The sequence below is a fragment of the Chrysemys picta genome, chromosome 9, assembly GCF_011386835.1.
Source record: "Chrysemys picta bellii isolate R12L10 chromosome 9, ASM1138683v2, whole genome shotgun sequence".
Lineage (NCBI taxonomy): Eukaryota > Metazoa > Chordata > Testudines > Emydidae > Chrysemys > Chrysemys picta.
In genome coordinates, this window is record NC_088799.1 from 396,748 (window position 1) to 422,762 (window position 26,015).

The window sequence follows — 26,015 nt, forward strand, 5'->3', positions numbered from 1 at the left end:
CTTATATCCCTACCTCCCTGATATGCACAGCCCTTCTGCATGAGCCCCAGCCCCACACAGGTCATGCCTCCCTTGACACATTCCTGTGCCCTTGGGAGGCCCACCCCATAATTTGAGAACTGCTGGTCTAAGGGAATCATGTGACAAAGCAGTGGTATAGTGGTGAAGAGGTCTATTTATTTCACCTTATGGAAGAGTATGACACAAACAGATATTCTCAGGCTGTAAATGTTATTTGAGACATATGGACAGTATTTTATTATCTTTGAACAACCAGTATAAATTTGAGGAACATTAGCTGTACTCTGTAACATATGGGATTCTGCAGACTACAAGGCAAACACTACCATAGAGTAGGTCATGATACATGCTTTCTCTTTTTAGTGATAGAAGAAAAACTAAACACTTGTGTATTAATATTTTGTTCTAAATACATAAAATAGTTGAAAGCAAATATAAGCTTACATATGCTGGAGTCTCCAAAGCATCTGTATTCACCAGTACAGGAGGAGGATTTGCCTTTAAAGGAAAAATTTAAAAAAAAATGTTAAAATGTGAGTCAGAGGAAACATTACTAAAAGATTTTAGTAGAGATGAACACAGCAGGGAAATGCACTCTATAGGGGTGTGATTTCTAAAGTACACTAACGTGTTACACAATTAATTGTTCCAAGTAAACCCTGCTGGTATGCTTTAACGTTGTGCTGTCTGAAACAGTACTGTGTTAAAGTGCACTAGGGAACCTTTAGTGCACACCAGTAGGTAATAAAATAAACTGGGACCAATTAATGAGCAACACAGTCTACTCTTCTGACAACCCTAGTTTATTAATGTAAAGTAATGAAAAAGGACAGGTTAAAATTTGAACATTTAAAAATCTATTCTCCACTTAATCTACATGAGAATAGCATGCATAAAGTTACTTTACATTAATAAACTAGAGTTGTCAGATGAGTTTTAATTTACGTTGGAAAGAAAGAACAAATTAGCCTTAAAGTTTAACCAAGTGTTCTTACATTTTCCACAGTACCTTCAACTTTTTTATTATTAAGACTAGATATTCTGTAATATCAGTTAAAATAATTAGAACTTTTCCCAGTAGATGAGATTTCTACAGCACTATAAACTAGTACGGAGATGATTAAAACTTTTCCATCATTAAGAAAGTGAAGAATCGCCAATTAAATTACAGCAAAAGGTGTAGAGGATTTTTATAAAAGTTGAAATTGTTGCTGCCAATTTTAATTCAATTTTTCTTATATAACAGACTCATGGTTAAGATTTCCTTCTTAAGTTCCCTTTAGAATAGGGATGTTAAATTTGTTTCTAATTAGAGAAGGAAGGGGCTATGTTATAGTTATATACTATACTAAGAGAGTTAGAGCTATATATTATCCTTCTATAGAGATCATAAGAACATAAGAATGGCCATACTGGGTCAGAAAAAAGGTCCATCTAGCCTATTATCCTGTCTTCCGACAGCGGCCAATGCCAGGTGCCCCAGAGGGAATTAACAGAACAGGTAATCATCAAGTGATCCATCCCCTGTCGCCCATTCCCAGCTTCTGGCAAACAGAGGCTAGGAACACCATCCCTGCCCATCCTGGCTAATAGCCATTGATGGACCTATCCTCCATGAACTTATCTAGTTCTTTTTAGAATCCTGTTATAGTCTTGGCCTTCACAACACCCTCTGGAAAGGAGTTCCACAGATTGACTGTGTGCACTGTGTGAAAAAAATACTTCCTTTTGTTTGTTTTAAACCTGCTGCCTATTAATTTCATATGGTGACACCTAGCTCTTGTGTTATGAGAGGGAGTAAATAACACTTCCTTATTTACTTTCTCCACACCAGTCATGATTATATAGATCTCTATCATATCCCCCATTAGTCGTCTCTTTTCCAAGCTGAAAAGTCCCAGTCTTATTAATCTCTCTTCATATGGTAGCCATTCCCTACCCCTAATCATTTTTGTTGCTCTTTTCTGAACCTTTTCCAATTCCAATATATCTTTTTTTGAGACGAGGCAACCACATCTGCACTCAGTATTAGAGATGTGGGCATCCCACGAATTTATATACAGGCAATAAGATATTTTCTACCTTATTATCGATCCCTTTCTTAATGATTCCCAACATTCTGTTCACTTTTTTGACTGCCGCTGCACATTGAGTGGATGTTTTCAGACAACTGAGGTTAGATGTTGATAGATATTTGGCTGCGTGTGTGTGTGTGTTCCCTCTTTGTGCCGCCCCAGTCCTGCGCAGACAGCTGGCACGGCAGACCTCGAGCGAACCACCCAATGACCAGAAGATCCATTAAGGGACGAAGGCACCCAGCCATGTTTATTGTTGACAAATCATGGTATTAGTATCTCGCAGACTCTACCAACCACTAATACATGTATGCCCGTAACAATGGACCAGCTCAGTGAATGGCGGGACTTTCCGTTCCTCGCTAAGACCAGACAAAGATACTCCCTCTGAGATACATCCTTATACCCCAATACAAACAAGTTAGTATTCTCCCTTTGACATAGTTAGTTACTATCCCCTGACATCACAAGTTATCACCCTAGTTATCACCCATCATCATGTTGGTTTGATCAAAGCATCCTGATCTTATCCTCCAGAAGGGATCAGTCAGGGGTGGAAGGCAGTTCTGCCTCCTCCACGACCTGACCCGTGGAGTCCAACTGGACCAGTCTCAACAGTCCCCCTTGCAGGGCCGAAGTCAACAGTGCAGGCTCTGAGAATTTCGGCGCTGGGGGCTCCTCCATGGGACGCACCCCACTGACTGGTGCTGAAGGGGTGGGTCCTGAAGTCAGGGAACCACTCCTTCCTTGCTTCCAGTGCCACATCTGTGCTGGTGAGCGGGATCAGTGCCGAGCCGGTCCCGCCATCTTCTGTGCCAGGGAGCGACGGTGCTGCAGGTCTCGACTAGACTCCTTCCGCGGTGCCGCTTCGGCCACTGCCGCGGGGGCACTGCACACTGATGAACTCGGCGCTGGGTCCTGCCACGCTGATGCAGGTTGTGGTCTAAGTGCCGCCTCCATAAGGAGCTGCTCCAATCTAAAGTCCCGCTCCTTCTTGGTTCGGGGACAAAAGCCCTTAGAAATCCTGCACTTCTCTAACTGATGTACTTGCCCCAGACACTTTAAACAAGCGTCATGAGGGTCGCCTGTTGGCATGGACTTGTTACAGGACTTGCAGGGCTTGCATCCCTGGGACTTAAGCATTTAAGTCCCCAAAGGAGAATGCAGTCAGGGTGGAGGGTAAACTCCCGAGCCCAACACCTAACTAACTAGAACTACGATCACTGAGAACTAACTATAGAATACAAACAGTCCGAATCAAAACTAGGGAAACGTGGAGACCTTGCAAAGCATGATGCCTCAGTTCCAATGACCATCACTGGCGGTAAGAAGGAACTGACGAGGTGCCGGGTCGGCAGGGTCATATATTGAGCGCCATGGAGGTGCCACTCCAGGGGGCTCCACAGCTGATCCGATGGGTACTGCTAGGGAAAACTTTCCGACTGTGCACATGGCATACGCACACATAATTGGAATCAACATGAACAATCACTCAATGAGAATTACTTCTCATGTCTTGCTTACAACACTCCTCCTAATACATCCCAGAATGATGTTCACTTTTTTTGCAACAGCGTTACACTGTTGACTCCTATTTAGCTTGTGGTTTACTATGACCCCCAGATCCCTTTCCACAGTGCTCCTTCCTAGGCAGTCATTTCCCATTTGTATATGTGCAACTGATTGTTCCCTCCTAAGTGGTGTACTTTGCATTTGTCCTTCTTGAATTTCATCTTATTTACTTCAGACCATGTCTCCGGTTCATTGTGAATTTTAATCCTATCCTCCAAAGCACTCGCAACCCCTCCCAGCTTCGTATTGTCCGCAAACTTTATAAGTGTACTCTCTATGCCATTATCTAAATCACTGATGAAGATATTGAACAGAACTGGACCCAGAACTGATCCCTGTGGGACCCCATTCGTTATGTCCTTCCAGAATGACCATGAACCACTGATAACTAATCTCTGGGAATGGTTTTCCAACCAGTTTTGCACCCATCTTATAGTAGCTCCATCTAGGTTGCATTTCCCAAGTTTGTTTATGAGAAGGTCATGTGAGACAGTATCAAAAGCTTTACTGAAGGCAAGATATACCAAGCCTACCACTTCCCCCCGCCATCCACAAGGCTTGTTACTCTGTCAAAGAAAGCTATCAGGTTGGTTTGACACAATTTGTTCTTGACAAATCCACGCTGTTACCTATCACTAAGAGAAGGTTGCTCACCTTGTGCAGTAACTGAAGTTCTTCGAGATGGTTGAACCTCTGGGTGCTCCACTTTAGGTGTCATGGCACCCTGCACTTGTAATCCGAGATTTGTAGTAGCCGTGCCCCGGTTGGCCACTCTGAGCAGCTACTTAGCATGTGCAGCCAACCGTCCCTCGGTTCCTTCTCTACCCCAGAGAGTCAGCGTGAAACTCCAAAGTACAGAGGAGGAGGGAGGGTAGTGGAGCACCCACAGGGACAACCATCTCGAAGAACTTCAGTTACTGTACAAGGTGTAGAACCTTCTCTTTTTTTCCCCAAGGAGTGTCCCTGTGGGTGGCTCCACTTTAGGTGACTATAGAGCAGTATCCCTTGATGGAAGAGAGGTTTCGGAGTATCTTTGTTGATGGCGGATAGCATGGAGAATCCGAACTGAGTGTTGGCAGAGGAATGTTGTTCCAGGGCATAGTGTTTGGTAAATGTGGGGACTGAGGCCCAGGTAGCTGCCCTGCAAATATCTACGATGGGTACATTATTAAGAAATGCTAGTGATGTGGATAGCACTCTGGTGGAGTGTGTACGAATCCGAGCTGGAGCAGGGGAAGGCAGTGTTCACATGCTTTTCAGACTGCTCGGAGCTCTAGAATGTTTATGTGTAGGTTTGTTTCTGCTGGGGACCAGCGTCCCCGGATGATTGTGTTGTCCAGATGGGCTCCCCATCTCCCGAGGAAAGTATCTGTGATAACTGTTCTAGTGGGAGCTTTTTGTTGAAATGGGACCCCCAAGCAGATGTTTTGCGGTTGCATCCACCATTTGGGGGAGTCCTTCACTCTGCAGGGCATAGAGAGCCATTTGTGGAGGGAATGCTTGTGTGGTATATAGCAGGTGCGGAGCCAGGCCTGTAGGCATCTCATGTGCAGTCTGGCATGTTTGACCACATAAGTTGTAACAGCCATATGGCCAAGGAGTTGTAGGCAGGCCCTGGCGGATGTTTGCGGGCTGTCTGTGATCACTGTTATCAGCCTGGTTAGGTTGAGGAATCGCTGTTGGGGTAATCTCGCTTGTGCTGAGAGGCAGTCGAGATAGGCCCTTATAAACTCTAGTTGCTGAATAGGGACCAAAGTGGACTTTTGGATGTTTATTTGAAACCCTAGCTGGTAAAGAGGGTTTTATTGGTTTGTGTAGCTTTTACTGCTGTCTGCTGAGTTGATGCTCTTACGAGGCAGTCGTCCAAATATGGGAAGATCATTGCCCCTAGCCTGCGGAGGTGAGCTGTGGCGACGGCTCAGACTTTGGAGAATACCCTTGTGGCAGTCGACAAGCCGAAGGGTGGTACTTTGTATTGGTAATGTTGATGGCCTACTGTGAAGTGCAGAAATAGCCTGTGTGCTGGATGAACAGTGATGTGAAAATAGGCGTCCTGCAGGTCGAGAGATGAGAGCCAATCTCCTTTCTATAATGCCAGAATTATGGTTGCCAGAGTAACCATTTTGAAGCCCTGCATCCTTACAAACTTGTTGAGGTTCCGTAAGTCCAGAATGGGTCTCCAGCCACTGTTCTTTTTCTGTGTGAGAAAATACTGGGAATAAAACCCTCTTCCCCTGTGTTGGAGTGGTACTATTTCCACAGCTCCTAGCTGCAGGGGATAGTTTATTTCCTGCTGCAACAAGGTGTCGTGAGGGGGTCCCTGAAGAGGGACAGGGAAGGTGGGTGGGTAGGGGGTAGAGATAAATGGGATAAAGTAACCTTTCTGGACAATTTCCAGCACCCATTTGTCTCTAGTGATGTTGTTCCAGACAGGGTAGTGTGGTAGCAGGCAGTCTCCAAAGAGACTAGAGGTCATCCGATAATCTGACATGGGAGAAGATAAAGGTCTCGAGCCCTTGACCAACACTTCAAAACGATTGAAGGGATGTTGAAGATTGAGATGTGGCAGGTTGATCCTGGTTCTGCTTGCACCTGCTTGCAGCGTTCATCATATTGTCTCTGGGGTTGGGAGTACAGGGTGGGACAGAATCTTTGGGTGTAAAATCTGCCCTGTTTTTTCTTGTTTGGGGAGACGTAAATACCTATGGTTTTCAAGGTGGTTCTCGAGTCCTTTGAGGTATGCAGACATGCATCTGTGGTTTCCGTGAATAGTTTTTGTCCCTCAAAGGGTAGGTCCTCAACTGTGGCTTGTACTTCCCTAGGAAATCCAGAGAGCTGGAGCCATGATGCTCGATGCATGAGCATGGATGTGGCAACAGACGGAGCTGCCGTGTCAGCGGAATCAAGGGAGGCCTGCAGGGCTGTTTTGGCAATTAAGGAGCCCTCTGCAATGTTAGCTTTGTATTGCCCCTTTGACTCCTGCAGCATTTGTTCAATAAAATATGCCATTTTATTAAACAAGTTGTAAGTATATTTTGCCAGCAGAGCAGAGTAACTTGCTATGCAAAACTGCAGTGAGGCCGAGGAATAGGCTTTGCGTCCAAAGAGGTCAAGCCTTTTCCAGTCTTCGTCATAAGGAGTGATTTTTGAGTGGTGCTGTTTTCCCGTTTGGTTTACTGCCTCTACAACCAGTGAATTGGGAGCCGGATGAGCAAATAAGAACTCAGCCCTTTTCGCTGGTACATAATATTTTCTGTCCTCGCATTTACAAGAGGGTGGGACAGTGGCAGGTGTCTCCCATATTATCTTTGCAGGATCCATTATAGAGTGTTGATGGGAGGAGCTATCTTTGCTGATGGGAATGCCTGCTAGATGTCAGGAAATTTGTGCTGGGTCTCTGACAGCTCTTCTAAAGAGATGTCCATGGATTCTGCAATTCTTTTAAATAAGTCCTGGAAGGACTTGAAGTTATCGACTGTGGTGGGAGGTGGTGGCATAATTGTTTTGTCTGGGGACAAGGACGAAATATGGGTGGGTGGCATTGTGTCGCCTTCACGAGCCTCTTCCGGCTCCGCGCCCTCTTCCTCCTGGGCCTCCGATGGCGGTGGGTTCATGGGTGAAGAGGACAGGGTGGCCCTTGATGCTAGTGTGTTGGGGGGTTTAAGATTCTGGGCTCTGTAGATTGCCCATGGATCCCAGTATGGCCAATTGGGTGGCATAACAACAGGCAGTGGCATCCATGGTTGTGCCTGCCCGCTTTACCCTTGCATACATGGTTGTTGGTGAGAGGATCCTGGTTTCGGGGAGGAATGACAAGGGATATAAAGAGCTGAATCATCCTCTTCATAGTCATCACTAGATAATGGAGGTGCATAGCCACTGGAAGTGCCTATTCGGCTCGGTCCTGGTCTGACTGGGGTACCGTCGGTACTGAAGAGAGGGGTTCACGGCGTGGAGGAGTTTGCTAGGTCCGCCTGTCTGGTAAAGGGTAGCGGTATTGAGAAGCTCAGTGTTGTGGATGGCAGCGTAGTATGCTCTGATGGTGCTGAGGTCTTGTTAGGCTGTGTATATGTAGCAGGTGGCGCCATTACATTAGCCATTCTTTGGCACTGTTGGTGCTGAGCTAGGGAGCTTAGCTTTGGCTCGTGCACCTGAGTAAGAGCCTAGCCACATCGGTGTCTTGGCTCCTCGGGACATCTCGGTACTGGATGTTCCCAGTGTGTCTCAGTCCAAGGTTCTCAGTGCCATCGGTACCAGGGCAGATTTCTTGCCAAGAGACCGCTTCTTTTTAGGGAGATCTCTCTGTGGCAATGACTGCGACCGATGTTTGGTCATCTTCTTAGGTGCAGGGTCCTTAGACATGGTTTGTGTTGAGCCCCTGTCTGCAGCTGTTGCTTGGAACCGTTGGCCAGGAGGAGTCCTGGACTCTGGGTCGGAGGCAGGCCTGAGAGATTTCTCCATCATTAATAATTTTAGTTGGAGGTCCCGGGCTTTCAGTGTCCCAGCAGGTAACTTCTGTGGTATATGGGTTTAGCCAAGACAGTGGATGCACAGAGCATGACCATCCAATACAGGAATTGATAGCTTGCTAGTCAGGCAACGTTTAAAGCTGGGGGAACCAGACATGCCTGAGGAGGTTCAGGTATATAGAGAACGGTCGTAGTTCAGTCACCGTTGGCGGAGACCCGCTGGTGGCGGGGGGAAGCAAACAAAATAAAGTTTTGGGAGTTTAAGTGGGAATAAGGATTGGAAAATGGGAAAAACGACAAAAAGGATAAATAAAGATGGGAATATAAGCAATTTACTAAATAGACGGGGGCGCTGTTGTTGCGGGGGGGGGAGGGGAGAGGAGGAGCAGGGACCCAAGATTCCCCCAGCATTGGCCGCTGCTGAAGTCATGGAGGTCCCAGAAAGTCACAGAATCCGTGACTTTCATAACCTCCATGACAAACTCGCGGACTTATTTATTACCAGTACCATCAATGATACAAACAGTAACCAGTTTGCTGGTTACTTGTGATCCTTCTGCTGGGCTTGCAATAGCAGAACAAATCACATTATGTCATATAACTTTTTTCTTTAGTTTTTAACAACACAGCAAAAGAAGAAAAATCATTTTGATGAACCTTGCCAGAGAGATAGTCCTTGAGACTGCATCTTATTTATCCATAAAACATGGTGGTAGCAGTGGAAGTTTTCTCATACTATTCCACCAGGGTGCCTCAAGCCTTATGGAAGGAACACCACCTTTAAGGTTCAGAAGTAGTTCAACTTTCAAGTTTTTCTAATACTTAGTCTTTCTGCTGAGACTGCAGGGAAGGGTGCCAATTTTTATGTGAACACCTGTCCACTAGAAATTAGATAAACCACAACACAGCAGATGATAATAACTTTCAATCACTATTAACCTGGGCCAGATTTAAACTGATAACCTAGATATAAAAATCTTCACACCTGTTACAAATAACTTGAACCATCTAACCCTCTTTTTCTTAGTTTGTTTTACATGGCTTTTTACACTATAGAAACTATTCCCACCATATTCTTAACAGTTTAACACCTAACACTGTTCCTTTAAAGTCAAATATGACATGATTATGAAGTCATCATCCACAAATAAAGATTTAAACGTGTTCTGAAAATATTACATTCATCATTTGAAAAAGATAGTTGTATTGAAAGTCAGGAAATCCCAGTCACAGTAAAAAGAAAGGGCATCAGATGGTGGAAAATTTGCATGTTTGGCATACAGAAATACAGACCCTCTTTCGCCCTAATTACCCCATTGCTGGCTGTGACCAAATGACACTGTTCACACATTCAAGATAGAAATTCAAACCCTTATTTCAGGTTTGCCGCTTCACATTCACTTGGCCACCTACCACAGCTTACTTCCTTCTGTTGAAATTATACAATCTGACTGATGAAGATCCAGAAAGAGTGTTGGTTTTATAGCCTGAAAATAATGTGGTGGGACTGGAGAAAAACTGTACTAGAGCTGTAATAACTATTATTGGTTATGTGTACATGATAGAGCAGATGAAGTATAACAGATCTAAAATCAACAGTGGCTTTTTGACGGGCATGGGAAAGAGGGAGTGTGGGGATATGTGAGAGAGAATCCTAGTTTTTCTAGCCCTTCCATACTTGTTAGTTCCTCTAATACTTATTCTTCTGACTCTTTCACACTTCAAATACACACAAAACACACTATGAAAATGTAAGCAATACCTTAGAGACAAAATACTAGCTTAATAAAATAAAATGTAAAGAGGAGTGAGCCACGCCATCACACTGCACTGACAGAAACAATGGCTTAGTTCTCAATTTTACTCTTTTGCTTCCTAATTCAGGAAAGACTGACCATGTACTAAAGAATAGCACTGACAACAGTGACAGACTGAGGCTGGAACACTGGCATGGGCTCGGTCTCTGCATGGGTCATCTGAAGCTATCCAGCTCAGCAAGGGCACTACTGGTAACAATTAACTCTAATATTGGGTAGTGGTGAAGATGCAGCAAGGATAGGAAACACGCTTGATGGGAGAAGTGGTTAGCTGCCAACACATCTTACCCAGGAAAAATGGGGAAGCAGTGTTGGCCCACATCCATGTCTCTCTGCAGCAACAACTCCATTTGCCTAATTCAGGATGTAGTATGCATGGCAAATGAGAAGCATGAGAACCCGCACTCCATTTAAGATGCTTCCATTTCAGCCTTAGCCAGGTGTGTGGCTTATATTTAGTCTTGGTGGAATATGAGAACTTAGCTAGCCAGTGAGGGAAATAAGCCAATAGTGATCACAGGTATCTAGAAAAAAGCCCAACAGCCTCAGCACCAGAACTCTCCACCAGTAGCTTGCAAGGTCTCCTTTCAGTGGTAGTCTGAACTCAAGCTCCGAATTCATATTTCTGTGGAAAGATAGTCGCATTCCTGCTGGGATTCTTAAAAGGAAGTGTATTAAAATAAAGGAAATTAGAGTCTGTAGAACACGCTCCTTCCACCCTTAAAAAAACACAAATTAAAGACCACATAAGTAGAATGGCAAGCCAGGCCATTCTACTTTACAGATTCCTTATTGTACATACAATTATTTCCTCAACTGAACCTCTGCTCCTGTCAGAAAAACCATTACATCATTAGAATACTGCAAGGACTGGATAGTTATCTACTTATTCAAAACATTACAGTATTTATATATTTGATTTCTCCACTGAGTAGAAAAAAGTTTACTCTGATTAACTGATCAGCTCTAATCCTAGTAGTATATGAATAATTTAATATTTAATTATTATTTCTATTGGGACCAGAGACTGAGTAGAAGACAAAGTTGCAGACAATAAGAAATTCAGAAAGTAGCTCAGCTTAGTCTACTGTTTTGCCTGCCATCTCATCTGCTTTGAGCAGGGAGTTGGACTAGATGACCTCCTGAGGTCCCTTCCATCCCTGATATTCTATTATTCTAGGATCTCATCTCATCTTTTTCTTAGAATAATGTCGCCTATCTAGTCCTTAGTATTTCATAGTAACTTAACTGATTTATAGTTAAGTTGATTGAAAGCCACATGTTTTTCAAAGCCCAGAAATATTATTCAATTATAGGTATTTTACCCTTTTTCTATTTTTGTCAGAATTAGAAGTTCCCACTTATCTTCAATGCTGTAAATTTTCCATTAGACTGCAGTATCACTTAATATGTTGAGAACTTTTTAGAAGTTATTGTCAGAGTATTTAATTCTACATGTAACTTGCACTGAAACAATTGATTATGCAAACTCTGTAGGGTCACTCCCACATCCAACAATCTTCAAACAATTCTTACACACTTCTATAGTGCTGCATATGATTTTAAACACAATGATCATTTTGATATACTAAATTTTATTTCCAATGAATTTACTTCCATGATAAACATCATCAATAGTATCTTTGAAATATTTCAGCCTCCTTTGCTGCTTTAGGATATAAAGCCTAACTAACCTGTAAGCCAGAGAACACAAATTAAGTTACAATGGTAACCCCAGACAAGCTGACACTTTGGAACAGGGATTTCTGGAAACAGTAATGTTCTGATCCGACAAACACTTATACACATCCTTAACCTTAATCTTGAATCGTCTAAAGGATACCTCAGAAAGGGCACTCTCATAGAGTTACAGAACAACAGATTTTAAAAAGAAAGGTGTTCCTACATTTACAACTTTAAGCACAAACTGCTGTACTTCCTTTACACTGTATATGGTTTAATAATTTATTCATTTTATAATTCATGGAACAAACCTGACTGCAACAATGGGAAAATGTTATTTAAAAGAACAGCTATAAAAATAAATAAAAAATGTGAAAAAAAGACAATAAAAACCTGCGATGTAGAGGATGGGATGACAGTGGTCTCAGCAGGGACTGGCAGGACAGGGATCACAGGGAGAATGGGAGAAGAGGGAGGAACAGCTTCTGTTGGCTAAAAATCATCAATAAAAAAGGTCAAGAAAGTGATACAAAGTAGAAAAACACAAACAAGACAAATTGAGGAAACAGTCATATTTAAATGGATTTAGATGTTAAACACATTTAACAATAAAAGGTGATATCTTTAAACAATAGACTCTTAAGTACATAAAGATGTTATCTTAACAATACATAGTGCATTCCACTATACAGTACCTACGAACACAGGGCTCCAAACTGAGTGCTCACAACATCTATTGTCACTAACTTTCCAGGATCAGGAAGGGCCTGCTCCAAAGCCCACTGAAGTGAATGGAAAGACTTCAACTGACTTCAGTTGGCATTAGATCCACACCACAACACATCATATGTTATCTACAGCATAAAGGGTAACTGAAGGGAAACAACTGGCAAATTGAACAACTAATGTAGTTTCTGGGTACTTCCGAAAGAAAAATAGTAAGGTCTGGAATACATGTTCTGCACTGATTTAATGAAACTGGAAGAAAAATTGACTTAGTTAAATTGGTGCAACTCCCTCGTGTGGATTCAGTTCTACCACTATAAAGTAAGGCTGTCAAGCGATTAAAAAAATTAATCATGATTAATCATGTGATAAAAAAATTATCTTGATGAATCATGCTATTAAACAATAATAGAATACCATTTATTTAAAATTTTAGATGTTTTCTACATTTTCAAGTATATTGATTTCAATTATAACACAGAATACAAAGTGTACAGTGCTCACTTTATATTTATTTTTATTACAATTATTTACACTGTAAAAAACAAAAGAAATAGTATGTTTCAATTCACCTAATACAAGTACTGTAGTGCAGTCTCTAACATGAAAGTTGAACTTACAAATGTAGAATTATATACAAGAAAATAACTGCATTCAAAAATAAAACAATGTAAAACTTTAGAGCCTACAAGTCCACTCAGTCCTACTTCAGCCAATCGCTCAGACAAACAAGTTTGATTACAATTTGCAGGAGTTAATGCTGCCCATGTCTTGTTTACAATGTCACCAGAAAGTGAGAAGGAGCGTTCACATGACACTGTTGTAACCAGCGTCGCAAGATATTTACGTGCCAGATGCGCTAAAGATTCATATGTCCCTTCATGCTTCAACCACCATTCCAGAGGACATGCTGATTATGAGTTCTGCTCGATAACGATCCAAAGCAGAGCAGACCGACGCATGTACATTTTCATCATCTGAGTCAGATGCCAGAAGATTGATTCTCTTTTTTGATGGTTCGGGTTCTGTAGTTTCCGTATTGGAGTGTTGCTCTTATAGGACTTCTGCAAGCATACTCCACACCATGTCCCTCTCAGATTTTGGATGGCACTTCAAATTCTTAAACCTTGCGTCGAGTGCTGTAGCTGTTTTTAGAAATCTCACATTGCTACCTTCTTTGTGCTTTATCAAATCTGCTGTGAAAGTGTTCTTAAAATGAACATGTGCTGGGTCATCATCCGAGACTGCTATAATATGAACTATATGGCAGAATGCGGTTAAACAGAACAGGAAACATACAATTCCTTCCCCCCCGACCCAAGGAATTCAGACACAAATTTAATTAACTCGTTTTATTTTAACGAGCATCATCAGCAAGGAAGCATGTCTTCTGAAATGGCAGCCGAAGCATGAAGGGACATACAAATGTTTAGCATATCTGGCATGTAACTACCTTGCAACACTGACTATAAAAGTGCCATGTGACAGCCTGTTCTCACTTTCAGATGACATTGTAAATAAGCAGTAGTATCTCCCGTAAATGTAAACAAACTTGTTTGTCTTAGCGACTGGCTGAACAAGAAGTAGGACTGAGTGGACTTGTAGGCTCTAAAGTTTTACATTGTTTGTTTTTGAGTGCAGTTATGTAACAAAAAAAATCAACATCTACAGACTTTCACGATAAAGAGATTACACTACAGTACTTGTATGATGTGAATTTAAAAATACTATTTCTTTTATCATTTTTATAGTGCAAATATTTGTAATAAAAATAATATAAAGTGAACACTGTACACTTTCTATTCTGTGTTGTAATAGAAATCAATATATTTGAAAATGCAGAAAAATATCCAAAAATATCTAATACATTTCAGTTGGTATTCTACTGCTTAACAGTGCGACTGTGATTAATTTTTTGAGTTAATCACGTGAGTTAACTGTGATTAATCGAACAGGCCTAGTATAAAGGTGTCTGTAATAAAAGAAAATATACGTGTATAAACACCTTTATGTTGACAGATCTCTTGATGGGTTACTCAGATTTAATTATATCAGTTTAGGAATTGATTTAATTAAATCAAAGGAACAACATTTGTAGATAAGTGCTAAGACAATTTAGGAACCCCATTCTGTGCTAAAATTTAATGGAGTTAAATAATTTTTAAAGGCACATAATTTAAAATACTGTTCCACCACCAACCAGTAAATAATATGAACTACAGCCAACATCCATTAAAATACGGATCTGCATAATAGCAGAAAAAAATTAAGACTTAGTGTATATCAAAACTTGATATTCCAACTAAATTTAAGCGCAACAATACAACAAACAGAAAAATTTTAAACCATTTAAAAGAATGATCAAATAGAACAAGATTTCAAAATTATGCATGATATATTTTAAATAAATTTCTGCACATTTATACTGTAAGAAAAGGCATTTCAGTAACACTTCAAATATTAAACTCTTTTAATATTAGAAAACAATGGTTTAACATTTTAAGGGATTACTAATAAATTTCTCTCTCAAAGGTATCAGAATATCCTTACAGCTTTAAATATACAGCCTCACAATTTTCTAAATATTACATTTTTAACTGTAGAAAGGAGATGTCTCTAGAAAGTTGATGGTACACAGATGTATCCAAAAGTAACAAAAGACAAATACATGTACAATATAACAGAACTCCAGTTATCAGCTGGTCTTAGAGAGACATACGTTACCTTAGATAATGATGATCTAGTTAACTGGCTTGAGAAGTTACATATACTGTAGCCTCATGTACACAAATCTCTGGTCAACTCTTCAACTAACCTCACTTGCATGTCATTTGACTCATTTTGGAATGCAAAGACGACAACCCTTTTTAACCCCAATTTGAGCTATTTGTATTACACAGTAAGAGCTACACTAAAAGAACATTAAGGTTGCAAAATAAATCCTCAAAAGTTAGGAAATTACATAATTAAAACTGTCGTTCATTTTTAATAGTTTTTTGTTTGTGATTTCCTAGGTTTTTAAAAATTAAAATTCGATCCTGTGGCATTGTATTGACATCCAAATGGTTCATCAGCTGGGTTAGAGCCTTTAGATCTCTGCCACTTGAGCTAAAGGAGTAAACCAGTGGTTCTCAACCATTCCAGACTACTGTATCCCTTTCAGGAGTCTGATTTGTCTTGCATACCTCATGTTTCACCTCACTTAAAAACTACTTGCTTACAAAATCAGACATAAAAATACAAAAGTTTCACAGCACACTATTACTGAAAAATTGCTTACTTTCTCATTTTTAACATATAAGTATAAAATAAATCTACTGGAATACAAATACACCTCTACCCCGATATAACACGAATTCAGATATAATGCGGTAAAGCAACGCTCCAGAGGGGGGGGGGGGGGCTGCGCGCTCCGGCGGATCAAAGCAACTTGGATATAACGCGATTGCACCTATAACGCGGTAAGATTTTTTTGGCTCCCGAGGACAGCGTTATATCAGGGTAGAGGTGTATTCTATTTACATTATAATGTGCTACTTAGGCCTGTTTTTCACTAGTGGCCCTTGTCTGAAACCTGAGTCCCAGCGCCTGGGGCTGAAGCATGTAACTTACCTTTGTGGGGCCCTGGGCAACTGCCATGCTTGCCACTCCCTAATGCCGACCCTGCACTTGTGACCATCCTAAACCCGTCCTGTGACACTCCCGCCCCCCCCACCCCCGAGGGTTGCAACCTCCAGGTTCAGAAACTCTGATCTCGATTAGTTGAATACCCCCTGGAAGACCTCTGCGTACCCCCAGGGGTATGCGTATCCCTGGTTGAGAACCACTGGACTAAACAATAGCAGCAGTAGACTGTCATTCCCATGAGGATCAGTCGATTTGTTGTCCTTTCTCCCATCGGCTCCTAGGCTTCCCTTCTCTTCTCCAACGTCTCCCCCACTCTCTGACACAGGCCCCAGGTGTCCTTCCCCAGACTCCTACTCTCCTCTCCACCTTCAGTCTTGTTGCCCAGCCATTCCCAGCTTCTCATCCTGTCTTCCCAATACCCCACTCCCACTCACTGGCTCAGCTCCAGCACACCACCCCCCTGGATCCTTAGCCCAGTTTCCTTTCCAGGCCCTGTCTCTTTCAGTTTCTCTCTCTTCCCTCCTGTCCACCTTTTACAGCTAGTCTCACAGTATTCTCTTTACCCCCCCACCCCCGGCTCCTCATCCAATCGGTCTTCCCACTGGAGTTACATGCTTACTCCAGCCAGCTTCCAGCTGTTGCTCCTCCCACATAAAATGCCAGCCCACCTCTACTTGAGCTCCTCATCCTGGTCTCCTTCACCAACAAGTCCCAGTTCTCCCTCTGGCCCCTTGTCCTGTGTAAGACAAACCCCCATCACTGGCTCCTAATCATCCTCTCCTGCATCACCAGGATCTTTGTCTCCATCTCCACCTCCCATCCACCTCATGTGTTCCCCCCCTCCATTTCTTTCCTGGCTCCCTGACCCAGTCTGCCCCAATCTACCATCCTCCTACTCTCAGGTTCTCTCTACCCCTACAATCTACCAGCTCTCAGTCCCAGTCGTCTTCTCCCCCAGCTCTCAGGCCCTTTGGTCCAACTTATTCCCCAGAATATAGGAATAAGATGCCTGGGTACTAGGAGGGCACTGAGAGTATAGGAGACAGCCTCCCTGCTTTTAGTTTCTGTGCCTGAGCCAATAGTGGCCCACAGCAGTTAGGAACAGCAAATTCCAGGGAAAGTCCTGCTCAGTCCTTAGAGCCCTGAACTGGAGTATGCTCAGTGCAGACAGAATCTTCAAAGGCTTTAGATTCTAGTGAGGACATGTGAACTGAGATTTTTCAAAGGCTTATAAATTGGTCAAATTTTCACAGGGACAGCAAAGAGCACTTTCCTCGCACCAGGATGACCTTTCCTCCTGCCAAATTTCAAGTCCCTGCTCCAAATCATGGAGGACCAGTTTACAACCAATTTGTTAATATGGGCAAAATAATATATTTTTCCCTAATCTTGTACTTGGAAATGGTTGAACCATTTTTGCTGAAGTGCTCCAAAACGTTGAGCCTGAGGCAAATACCTGGGATAATCTCTTAGCTGGAGTATGAAGCGTTCAGCTAGGAAACTCCAACTGGTACTGAATGCTACACCACATCTCCTCAGCACCACTGGCTACCACAGACATCAAATCTGTCCTGCACTCCCTACACTGGCTTCCCATGGAACACTGAATCAAGTTTGAGGTCCCAGTCCTTATCTTCAAGGTGCTCAATGGCTTTGGCCTAGGAACAAAAGCACCAGAATAAAGATTGGTGTTGACCACTTCTCTCCTCTGGTACAATGAACTTTCTATAGTTAGGTTAAAGCTCATCTATGTAGGGGACACAGCTTTCTAAGGGGCTCTGAAAGGAGCTCCCCCCCAGGAACTAAGATCACCCAGGAATGAAGACCCACCACAAACTTCACCACCTGCCACTCTAAGTGCAAGTGAATTTTTGTGACCTTGTCTTCTCTAACACACATACAGGAATGTGGGCGTGTGTGGGTGTGGTGTAGTGTAAAAAAGACCCTAAACAAAATACTGCACTGCGCACACAATCTGAAGTATGCAAGGAATGAGATTCTGCCTTGCCATAACTCCTCCCACTACTCAAGGGGAAATCCATTGAGGAAAAAAAAACCAGTGACTTGTCATTAGTGGCGACCCAATTCCTTTCACCAGTACTGAACCCACACAAATTTCTAAAAACAGAAGTTTATGGTTATTTTCAAATTATCTTCAAATATGCAAATTATCCCACTGATTTGCATAAAGTGTGATAAAGCTAAGCAAACCTTAGCAACTATGCAAACTGCTGCCTAATAAGACTCAGTCTTATTTATTTAAAAAACAAAACTGCAACTCAGTCTACTATGTACAGCTAAAGTATGAAAGTGTTGAGACTTCGTAACAGTGGTTGTAACAGTGTGCTGAAACCATCCTCACCAACACCCACTACTGTTACAGAATGTTTCCAGGATCAACTGATGTGAGGCCACAATGTGGTAGAAAGGTCTCTGAGATACATACAGTACCTATCAACAAATCCTATTAGATAGATAGAGATATCAGGCCTTGTAGAAGAGCACATATCAATTCGTGTCTTTTTGTAAAGAAATACTAAACTTCATTAGTTTCACATGAAGGACATAGTTTTCATAGTTGTCAGTTCATAATAATCAATATTGAAACTGAAATGATAAATAACTTGAACTACATTCACAAAGATTGTGTGGGAATTTATATTTTTAAAAGACAACAAAAGTTTAAATGAGTTGGTGGAACAGGCACGCAAGACATAATAGGCCTAAAAAAATTTGTATAAACTTGCATTGTTTCCCCACAAATTCTCCTATTGTGGCTTTTGATATACCACTGTATGAAATATAAATATTTTTAACTGGTGGCATTATGATGGTATAGAGGCCTAAAATTTTATGGAATCCCTGGTAAATTTAAAAGAAAAAAATTGCATTTTTAGAATATAAGAATAGCATTTTGAAATGTGTAAGAATTTTGAAAATACTACATGGATTTTGAAAACTTATGTGTCTCCCCTTAAAAAATTCTTCATTTAAAAATAGTTTAAATGAATTTTCTCTTTTAATTAAGGCATTTAAACCCTGCTTTAAATGGATGCAACACAACCTTACCTACACCATCAGTAGGGGGTTTATATAATATTTTGAATTACATTTGCATATTATATATTATAATTTGGTACAATTTCTATATAATATACATTGTTTTATACAGAAATATGTATTATCACATTTTATACTACTAGTGTACTTCATCTAATGTACATTTTTTATGCTATCTTAGAAATTTGCATTAAAGGGAGTTTTGTTCGATAATAAAGTTATGCATGTTGAAACATTAAGATAAACAACCTAATTATTTTCAGGTAAATGCGCAGAGATTTTGCATTGGAATAGGCCTATCTAATTTTTGTAACCAAAATCGAACCAGATAAATAAAGTATTACATGTTATTTGCTTTATAAATAAATAAATTTATAAATTTATAAATAAATTATTTAAAACAGAAATAATCAATACATTAACTGGTGATGTCAATGTAATAAGTGCTCCAGAGTTTTCCATTAAAGACCAAGAATTTAGCCAAACAAGAACACCCTCCTTTCCCCATCCCCAACAAAAAAGAACAAAGTAGCAGTTGAACTGAAAACTACAAAAACTACTGTGTGCGCATCCCAAAAAATTGAATTAAAACAGGGCATATTACAGCACTGTTACAGTATAAGTGTGGGATGAACTCCACTGCAAAAGGAATTCAGCTTCCCTCCACCTTCAGCAAAATACTTTGTGGAAAACAAAGTGCAAATTTGTCCCTTATGGGACAAATAATGATCAGCAAAATTCCATAACAGCATGACACCTAAAACTTGGAAATATGCCTTCTTCAGTGTCTCAAAATGGAATTCAAATGAAACATGCAGTTCGTACAAAATGCCCATTATACACTGTGTAGCTTCATTTCTTTTCTGAAGGCATAAAATAATTTGCTAAGGAAAAAACACCACTCCTTGTATCTAAAAACATCTGCTACTTTAAAATACATACCTTTTCTAAGGAACTGTTAGGCCACGATCCATCAGACCACCAGCCACTACTAGCTTTCACTTTGGCTGTGCTTTTTGTAGGACTCTTTTTTACACTATCACGTAGGTTTGTGAACTTGCCTCTGTGTTTTGAGAACACAGGCAATGTTGCTGAACTAAAAGACTTATGAACACCCAGTGCCTGCTGCTGATGCTGGAAAGGATGCTGTGGCCGTGTAAGATGGACACTCTGAGGCATTTCCATCCTGGGGTTCCTTGTAAAATCAGCAAGCCTGATGGTTCCCATTTCACAGCCATCTGGAGCAGCACAATTGTGGCCATGAGAGTAAGTGATCATCAGAAAGGTAATCCACGCAAGCCTTTTCAGAAAATTAATGTTGTATTTTTAAAAAAAGTGATGTATGCTTATTCTAGAAAGGTTTCAAAATATTATTTTCATTTTGTGAGTTATCCGATAGGAAAACAAAGAGCAAAATGCTATTTTAACAAGTACTACGCATGTGTGCACACTCGCTTGCTCTATTTAAAGAGCATCATTAAGCTCTAAACATAACGGTCCTTTTGGAAAGCATAAATAATCAATGATGTGCATGGATTATTGAGTAGATGGCAAAGGTCTTCTGACATTTCCACAGGTCTATATAAAGCAGAAAGTTATCATTTTGAGACAAATTTATTCCTCCCCTAAACTTCTTTACATTGTATCCCAAAAATCTCTCCAAAATTTGCTTCCCTTTAATTTACTTTGTTAAATGTTTGAACTCTGGTCTGTTTAAAAAAAAACTGAGTTAAAGGTAGGATCTGGCCTGAATTCACCACCCCAATTTTAATAATTTTACAATCACATTTTTAGGTGTTTGGCCCCCTGCTATTGCGGCATGAAAATTCCACGCAAATAATAGGAGGACTGTACTGTACAAGGGAAACAGTCAAATTAACTCTATAAAGTGCTGGCAAATGAACATGAGCTGAAATAAAACAAAAATAATGTTTCATTTTCTCTCATCTCAATTTTAGTAATCCTAGGAGTTATTTGAAAAAAAAATATTTTCAGACAAGTGTGATTTTAAAGTTGGCAGTGTCCCTTTAAACCATCAGCCTATAAAAACACCTGTTTATGGAACACAAGCAAAGTATATGCTCATACACTTAGGATTATTTTTTCTGTATTGTGATAATATGGAGAGACATTGCAGTTTATCAAGTCAAAACATTAAAAAGGTGTGGTTGTATTTCACGTTATTAGGCATTTAACTAAAAGGATTGTGAATATTTAGGCACTTTTAACCACAGAAGAATTTTATGAACTGTGCATAAACTGCTTGAGATTCAGTGGGTAATAGTCTCCAGAGTTATCTGATGGTTTGGATATTAAGATCCAAAAAGGAACTGACAGCTACTCCTCTAATTATCATAGAGCTGCCATGTCTAATCTTCTACTGAAAGTGTAAGTAATCAAGAGCTGCACAACGTATCACTGACGCAATGCTGAATCACAGAGTCAAAAAAGGGATACTTCATAGAATCACAGAATCATAGAATATCAGGGTTGGAAGGGACCTCAGGAGGTCATCTAGTCCAACCCCCTGCTCAAAGCAGGACCAATTTCCAACTAAATCATCCCAGCCAGGGCTTTGTCAAGCCTGATCTTAAAAACCTCTAAGGAAGGAGATTCCACCACCTCCCTAGGTAACCCATTCCAGTGCCTCATCACCCTCTGAGTGAAAAAGTTTTTTCCTAATATCCAACCTAAACCTCCCCAACTGCAACTTGAGACCATTATTCCTTGTTCTGTCATCAGGTACCACTGAGAGCAGTCTAGATCCATCCTCTTTGGAACCCCCTTTCAGGTAGTTGAAAGCAGCTATCAAATCCCCCACTCATTCTTCTCTTCTGCAGACTAAATAATCCCAGTTCCCTCAGCCTCTCCTCATAAGTCATGTGCTCCAGCCCCCTAATCATTTTTGTTGTCCTCCGCTGGACTCTTTCCAATTTTTCCACATCCTTCTTGTAGTGTGGGACCCAAAACTGGACACAGTACTCCAGATGAGGTCTCACCAATGTCGAATAGAGGGGAATGATCATGTCCCTCGATCTGCTGGCAATGCCCCTCCTTATACAGCCCAAAATGCCGTTAGCCTTCTTGGCAACAAGGGCACACTGTTGACTCATATCCAGCTTCTCATCCACTGTAACCCCTAGGTCCTTTTCTGCAGAACTGCTTCAGAGCCATTTGGTCCCTAGTCTGTAACAGTGCATGGGATTCTTCCGTCCTAAGTGCAGGACTCTGCACTTGTCCTTGTTGAACCTCATCAGGTTTCTTTTGGCCCAATCCTCTAATTTGTCTCGGTCCCTCTGTATCCGATCCCTACCCTCCAGCATATCTACCACTCCTCCCAGTTTAGTGTCATCTGCAAACTTGCTGAGAGTGCAGTCCACGCCATCCTCCAGATCATTAATGAAGATATTGAACAACACCGACCCCTGGGGCACTCCATTTGAAACCGGCTGCCAACTAGACATGGAGCCATTGATCACTACCCGTTGAGCCCGACGATCTAGCCAGCTTTCTATCCACCTTATAGTCCATTCATCCAGACCATACTACTTTAACTTGGTGGCAAGAATACTGTGGGAGACCGTATCAAAAGCTTTGCTAAAGTCAAGGAATAACACATCCACTGCTTTCCCCTCATCCACAGAGTCAGTTATCTTGTCATAGAAGGCAATTAGGTTAGTCAGGCATGACTTGCCCTTGGTGAAGCCATGCTGACTGTTCCTGATCACTTTCCTCTCCTCTAAGCGCTTCAGAATTGATTCCTTGAGGACCCGCTCCATGATTTTTCCAGGGACTGAGGTGAGGCTGACTGGCCTGTACTTCCCTTTTTTTAAAGATGGGCACTACATGAGCCTTTTTCCAGTCATCTTGGATCTAAAATTCCACATTAGACAAGCTCATGCCCTTTTTTTTCAACTGTGTAGGGGCCCAACCTACACAAATGTGACTAGTTTCATTGACTTCAGTGTGACGTGTCACATGGGTAAAATTACTGTGGAACCAGGAGTAGGCCCGACCATGCTAACATTGTATATGAATTGACAGGTCAATATAGCAACAAAGCACTAGCACAAAACGGAGCCACTATCCACTGAAGATCTTTACAGAATTTTGGTCTTTTAAGTTATAATCAATTTAGTATTTAATCAGGCAGTTCATTTTAAAAAGTATCTGGTATTAAAAAAACTTTAGGTTGCCTTTTTTTGTAATTAACTTCTATTTTTTAAAAATGAAAGCTAATATTGTAATGAGACTCCACAAAAAGAGTCACATTCTTGGTTCCCCCTTGTTGGCTTTGTAGTAGATGTCAAAGATTAAGCCCAAATATTGGTACTATCAATTAATTTGAACCAAACCAATTTTAAATAAAATATTTGTTAAATGGAAAAAACTTAAAATGATAGCCGTTATGAATCATAGTAGTCTTTTCCTAAAGTAAAAGGGTTAGATGTAGCTGATGTTTTATTGTTCATATTCATTGTATGCTTTCTTAATCTAAGCACTGACCTTGCACTACCATGTCTTTTCTTTGAACTATCTGCTAGAGTGCCATAAGATGTTAGCTCAGTGGTTCTCAAACTTTTGTACTGGTGACATCTTTCAAATAGCAAGCCTCTGAGTGCGACCCCCCCGCCCCCACTTTATAAATTAAAAACAAATTTTTATATATTTAACACCATTATAAATGCTGGAAGCAAAGAGGGATTTGGGTTGGAGGCTGACAACTCGCGACCCCTCATGTATAACCTCGCGACCCCCTGAGGGGTCCTGACCCCCAGTTTGAGAACCCCTTAGCTATTTCAGTGATCTGGCCTAGTTTTGAGGACTTTGCACATATTTCCCAGTGAAGCCTAAACATGACACAATTCAGATAAACATTTGGGACCTTTATCTGTTCGACGGTCTGGAGTGGGTGGTAGTTATATCTGCCACCCATTCTCTCCAGGAAGATCATCATTTGCAACTGTAACACTAGCCACTGAAGTCTGTAATAGTAACCCGAGCTATGTGGTAACTACAATATATATCTTTTTGTAACATTGAGCCATGTTACCAGCAGGGCCCAGGAAATAAAAGAACAGCCTCTTACCAGAACTCCAGCAAGTCACATATTTATTGTGGTATCAGATGTAAATATGTATTTGGCAAAAATTTAATAACTTAAAAACCAAATGGATCCTTCAGCCTGGAAGGGAGTTTGGCAGACAGCTGGAAGAGGTGGTGTCAGTGCTTCCATATTTTTAAATCTGTTAGGGTAAAAACCTCCATATTGCTCTGTGACAGGACCAGGCAATGGATGAAATCTATAACACAGTTGAGTGGGAGTATGAGGAGAAATGAAAAAACGGTTACTAGCCTTTCATAATTGTTGTTCTTTGAGATGTGTTGTTCATATCCATTCCATGTTAGGTGTGTGTGCTCGCCACATATACGGATGCCGGATTTTTTTCCCTCAGTGGTATCCGTAGAGTACCAGCTCTGGCGCCCTCTGGAGTGGTGCGTGTATGTGCCAGTATAAGAGGTGCCACTGGCTCCCCCATCCCTCAGTTCCTTCTTACCAGAACTCTGACAGAGGAGAAGGAGGGCAGATCATGGAATGGACATGAACAACACATCTCGAAGAACAAGTTATGAAAGTGTAGTAACCCTTTTTTCTTCTTCGAGTGCTTGCTCATGTCCATTCCATGTTAGGTGACTCCCAAGCAGTATTTCCAGAGGCGGGTAGGAGTTTATGGACCTGTAGATTGCATCACCATGGGTCCTGAAGGTGTGCACCGATGACCACGTTGCAGCCCTGCAGTTGTCCTGACTTGCGCCAGGAAGGCTGCCGACGATGTCTGAGCTCTGGTCAAATGGGCCATCGCTACCAGTGGAGGTACAATCTGCGCCAACTTGTAGCAAGTACGGATGCAGGTGGTGATCCAAGATGAAAGCCTTTGAGAAGACAGTGGAAGGCCTTTCATCCTGTCAGCCACAGTGAAGAAGATTTGAGTTGATCTATGGAAGGGCTTAGTACACTCTAGTAGAAAGCCAAGGACCACCTGATGTCCAGGGTGTGCAAACGCTTCTTCTCATTGGACGCATGAGGGTTCAGGCAGAAGACCAGGATGAAAATGTCCTGGTTAACAAGAAAAGGCGACACCAACTTCGGCAGGAAAGCAGGATGGGGACGCACCGGAACCTTATCCTTGTAGAACACCATGTACGGGGGCTCTGACATAAGAACCTTAATCTCGGAGGCCCTCCTCGCTGAAGTGATAGCCACAAGGATTGGCTATTCCAGGGAAAGGTCCATCTAGCCCAGTATCCTGTCTACTGACAGTGGACAATGCCAGGTGCCCCAGAGGGAATGAACAGGTAATCATCAAGTGATCCATTCCCTGTCGCTCATTCCCAGCTTCTGGCAAACAGAGGCTAGGGACACCATCCCTGCCCATCCTGGCTAATAGTCCTTGATGGACCTATCTTCCATGAATTTATCTAGTTCTTTTTTAAACCTGTTATAGTCTTGGACTTCACAACATCCTCTGGCAAAGAGTTCCATAGGTTGACTGTGCATTATGTGAAGAAATACTTCCTTTTCATTTTTTTAAACCTGCTGCCTATTAATTTCTTTGGTGACACCTAGTTCAGGGAATATCACACATGCTTCACATATTCACATTCCCTTCCCTCCTTTACTCGAGAATATTTAAATCCTTTTAGACAGTACATCTGCTTATTCTTTTATAAATTATTCTACCGGAAGAGACTGATTACATTGTTTTATTTTTGAATGCAGGTTTTTTAGTACATAATTCTACATCTGTAAGTTCAACTTTCATGATAAAGAGATTGCATTACAGTACTTGTATTAGGTGAATTGAAAAATACTATTTATTTTGTTTTTTACAGTGCAAATGTTTGTAATAAAAAATAAATATAAAGTGAACGCTGTACACTTTGTATTCTGTGTTGTAATTGAA

At 41.3% G+C, this 26,015-nt stretch overlaps 1 protein-coding gene across 19 annotated transcripts in view; it reads right to left on the reverse strand.

Moving 5' to 3' along the window:
• Positions 1-26,015, reverse strand: part of DLG1 (discs large MAGUK scaffold protein 1) — a 360,872-nt gene that overhangs the window by 189,197 nt on the left and 145,660 nt on the right. For 12 of the 19 annotated variants that reach the window (XM_065557448.1, XM_005295637.5, XM_065557446.1 and 9 more), the window contains 2 exons: positions 12,031-12,129; positions 466-519 (listed from right to left, as the gene is read on the reverse strand). Coding sequence is in view for 17 of the 19 variants with exons in the window: in XM_005295637.5 (XP_005295694.1) it covers positions 466-519; positions 12,031-12,129 (153 nt within the window). In the remaining 2 variants the exon portion in view is untranslated. Of the gene's footprint in view, positions 1-465; positions 520-12,030; positions 12,130-26,015 lie in introns of those variants that run through there. The other 7 variants (XM_065557447.1, XM_005295649.5, XM_042842931.2 and 4 more) reach the window with 2 other exon arrangements.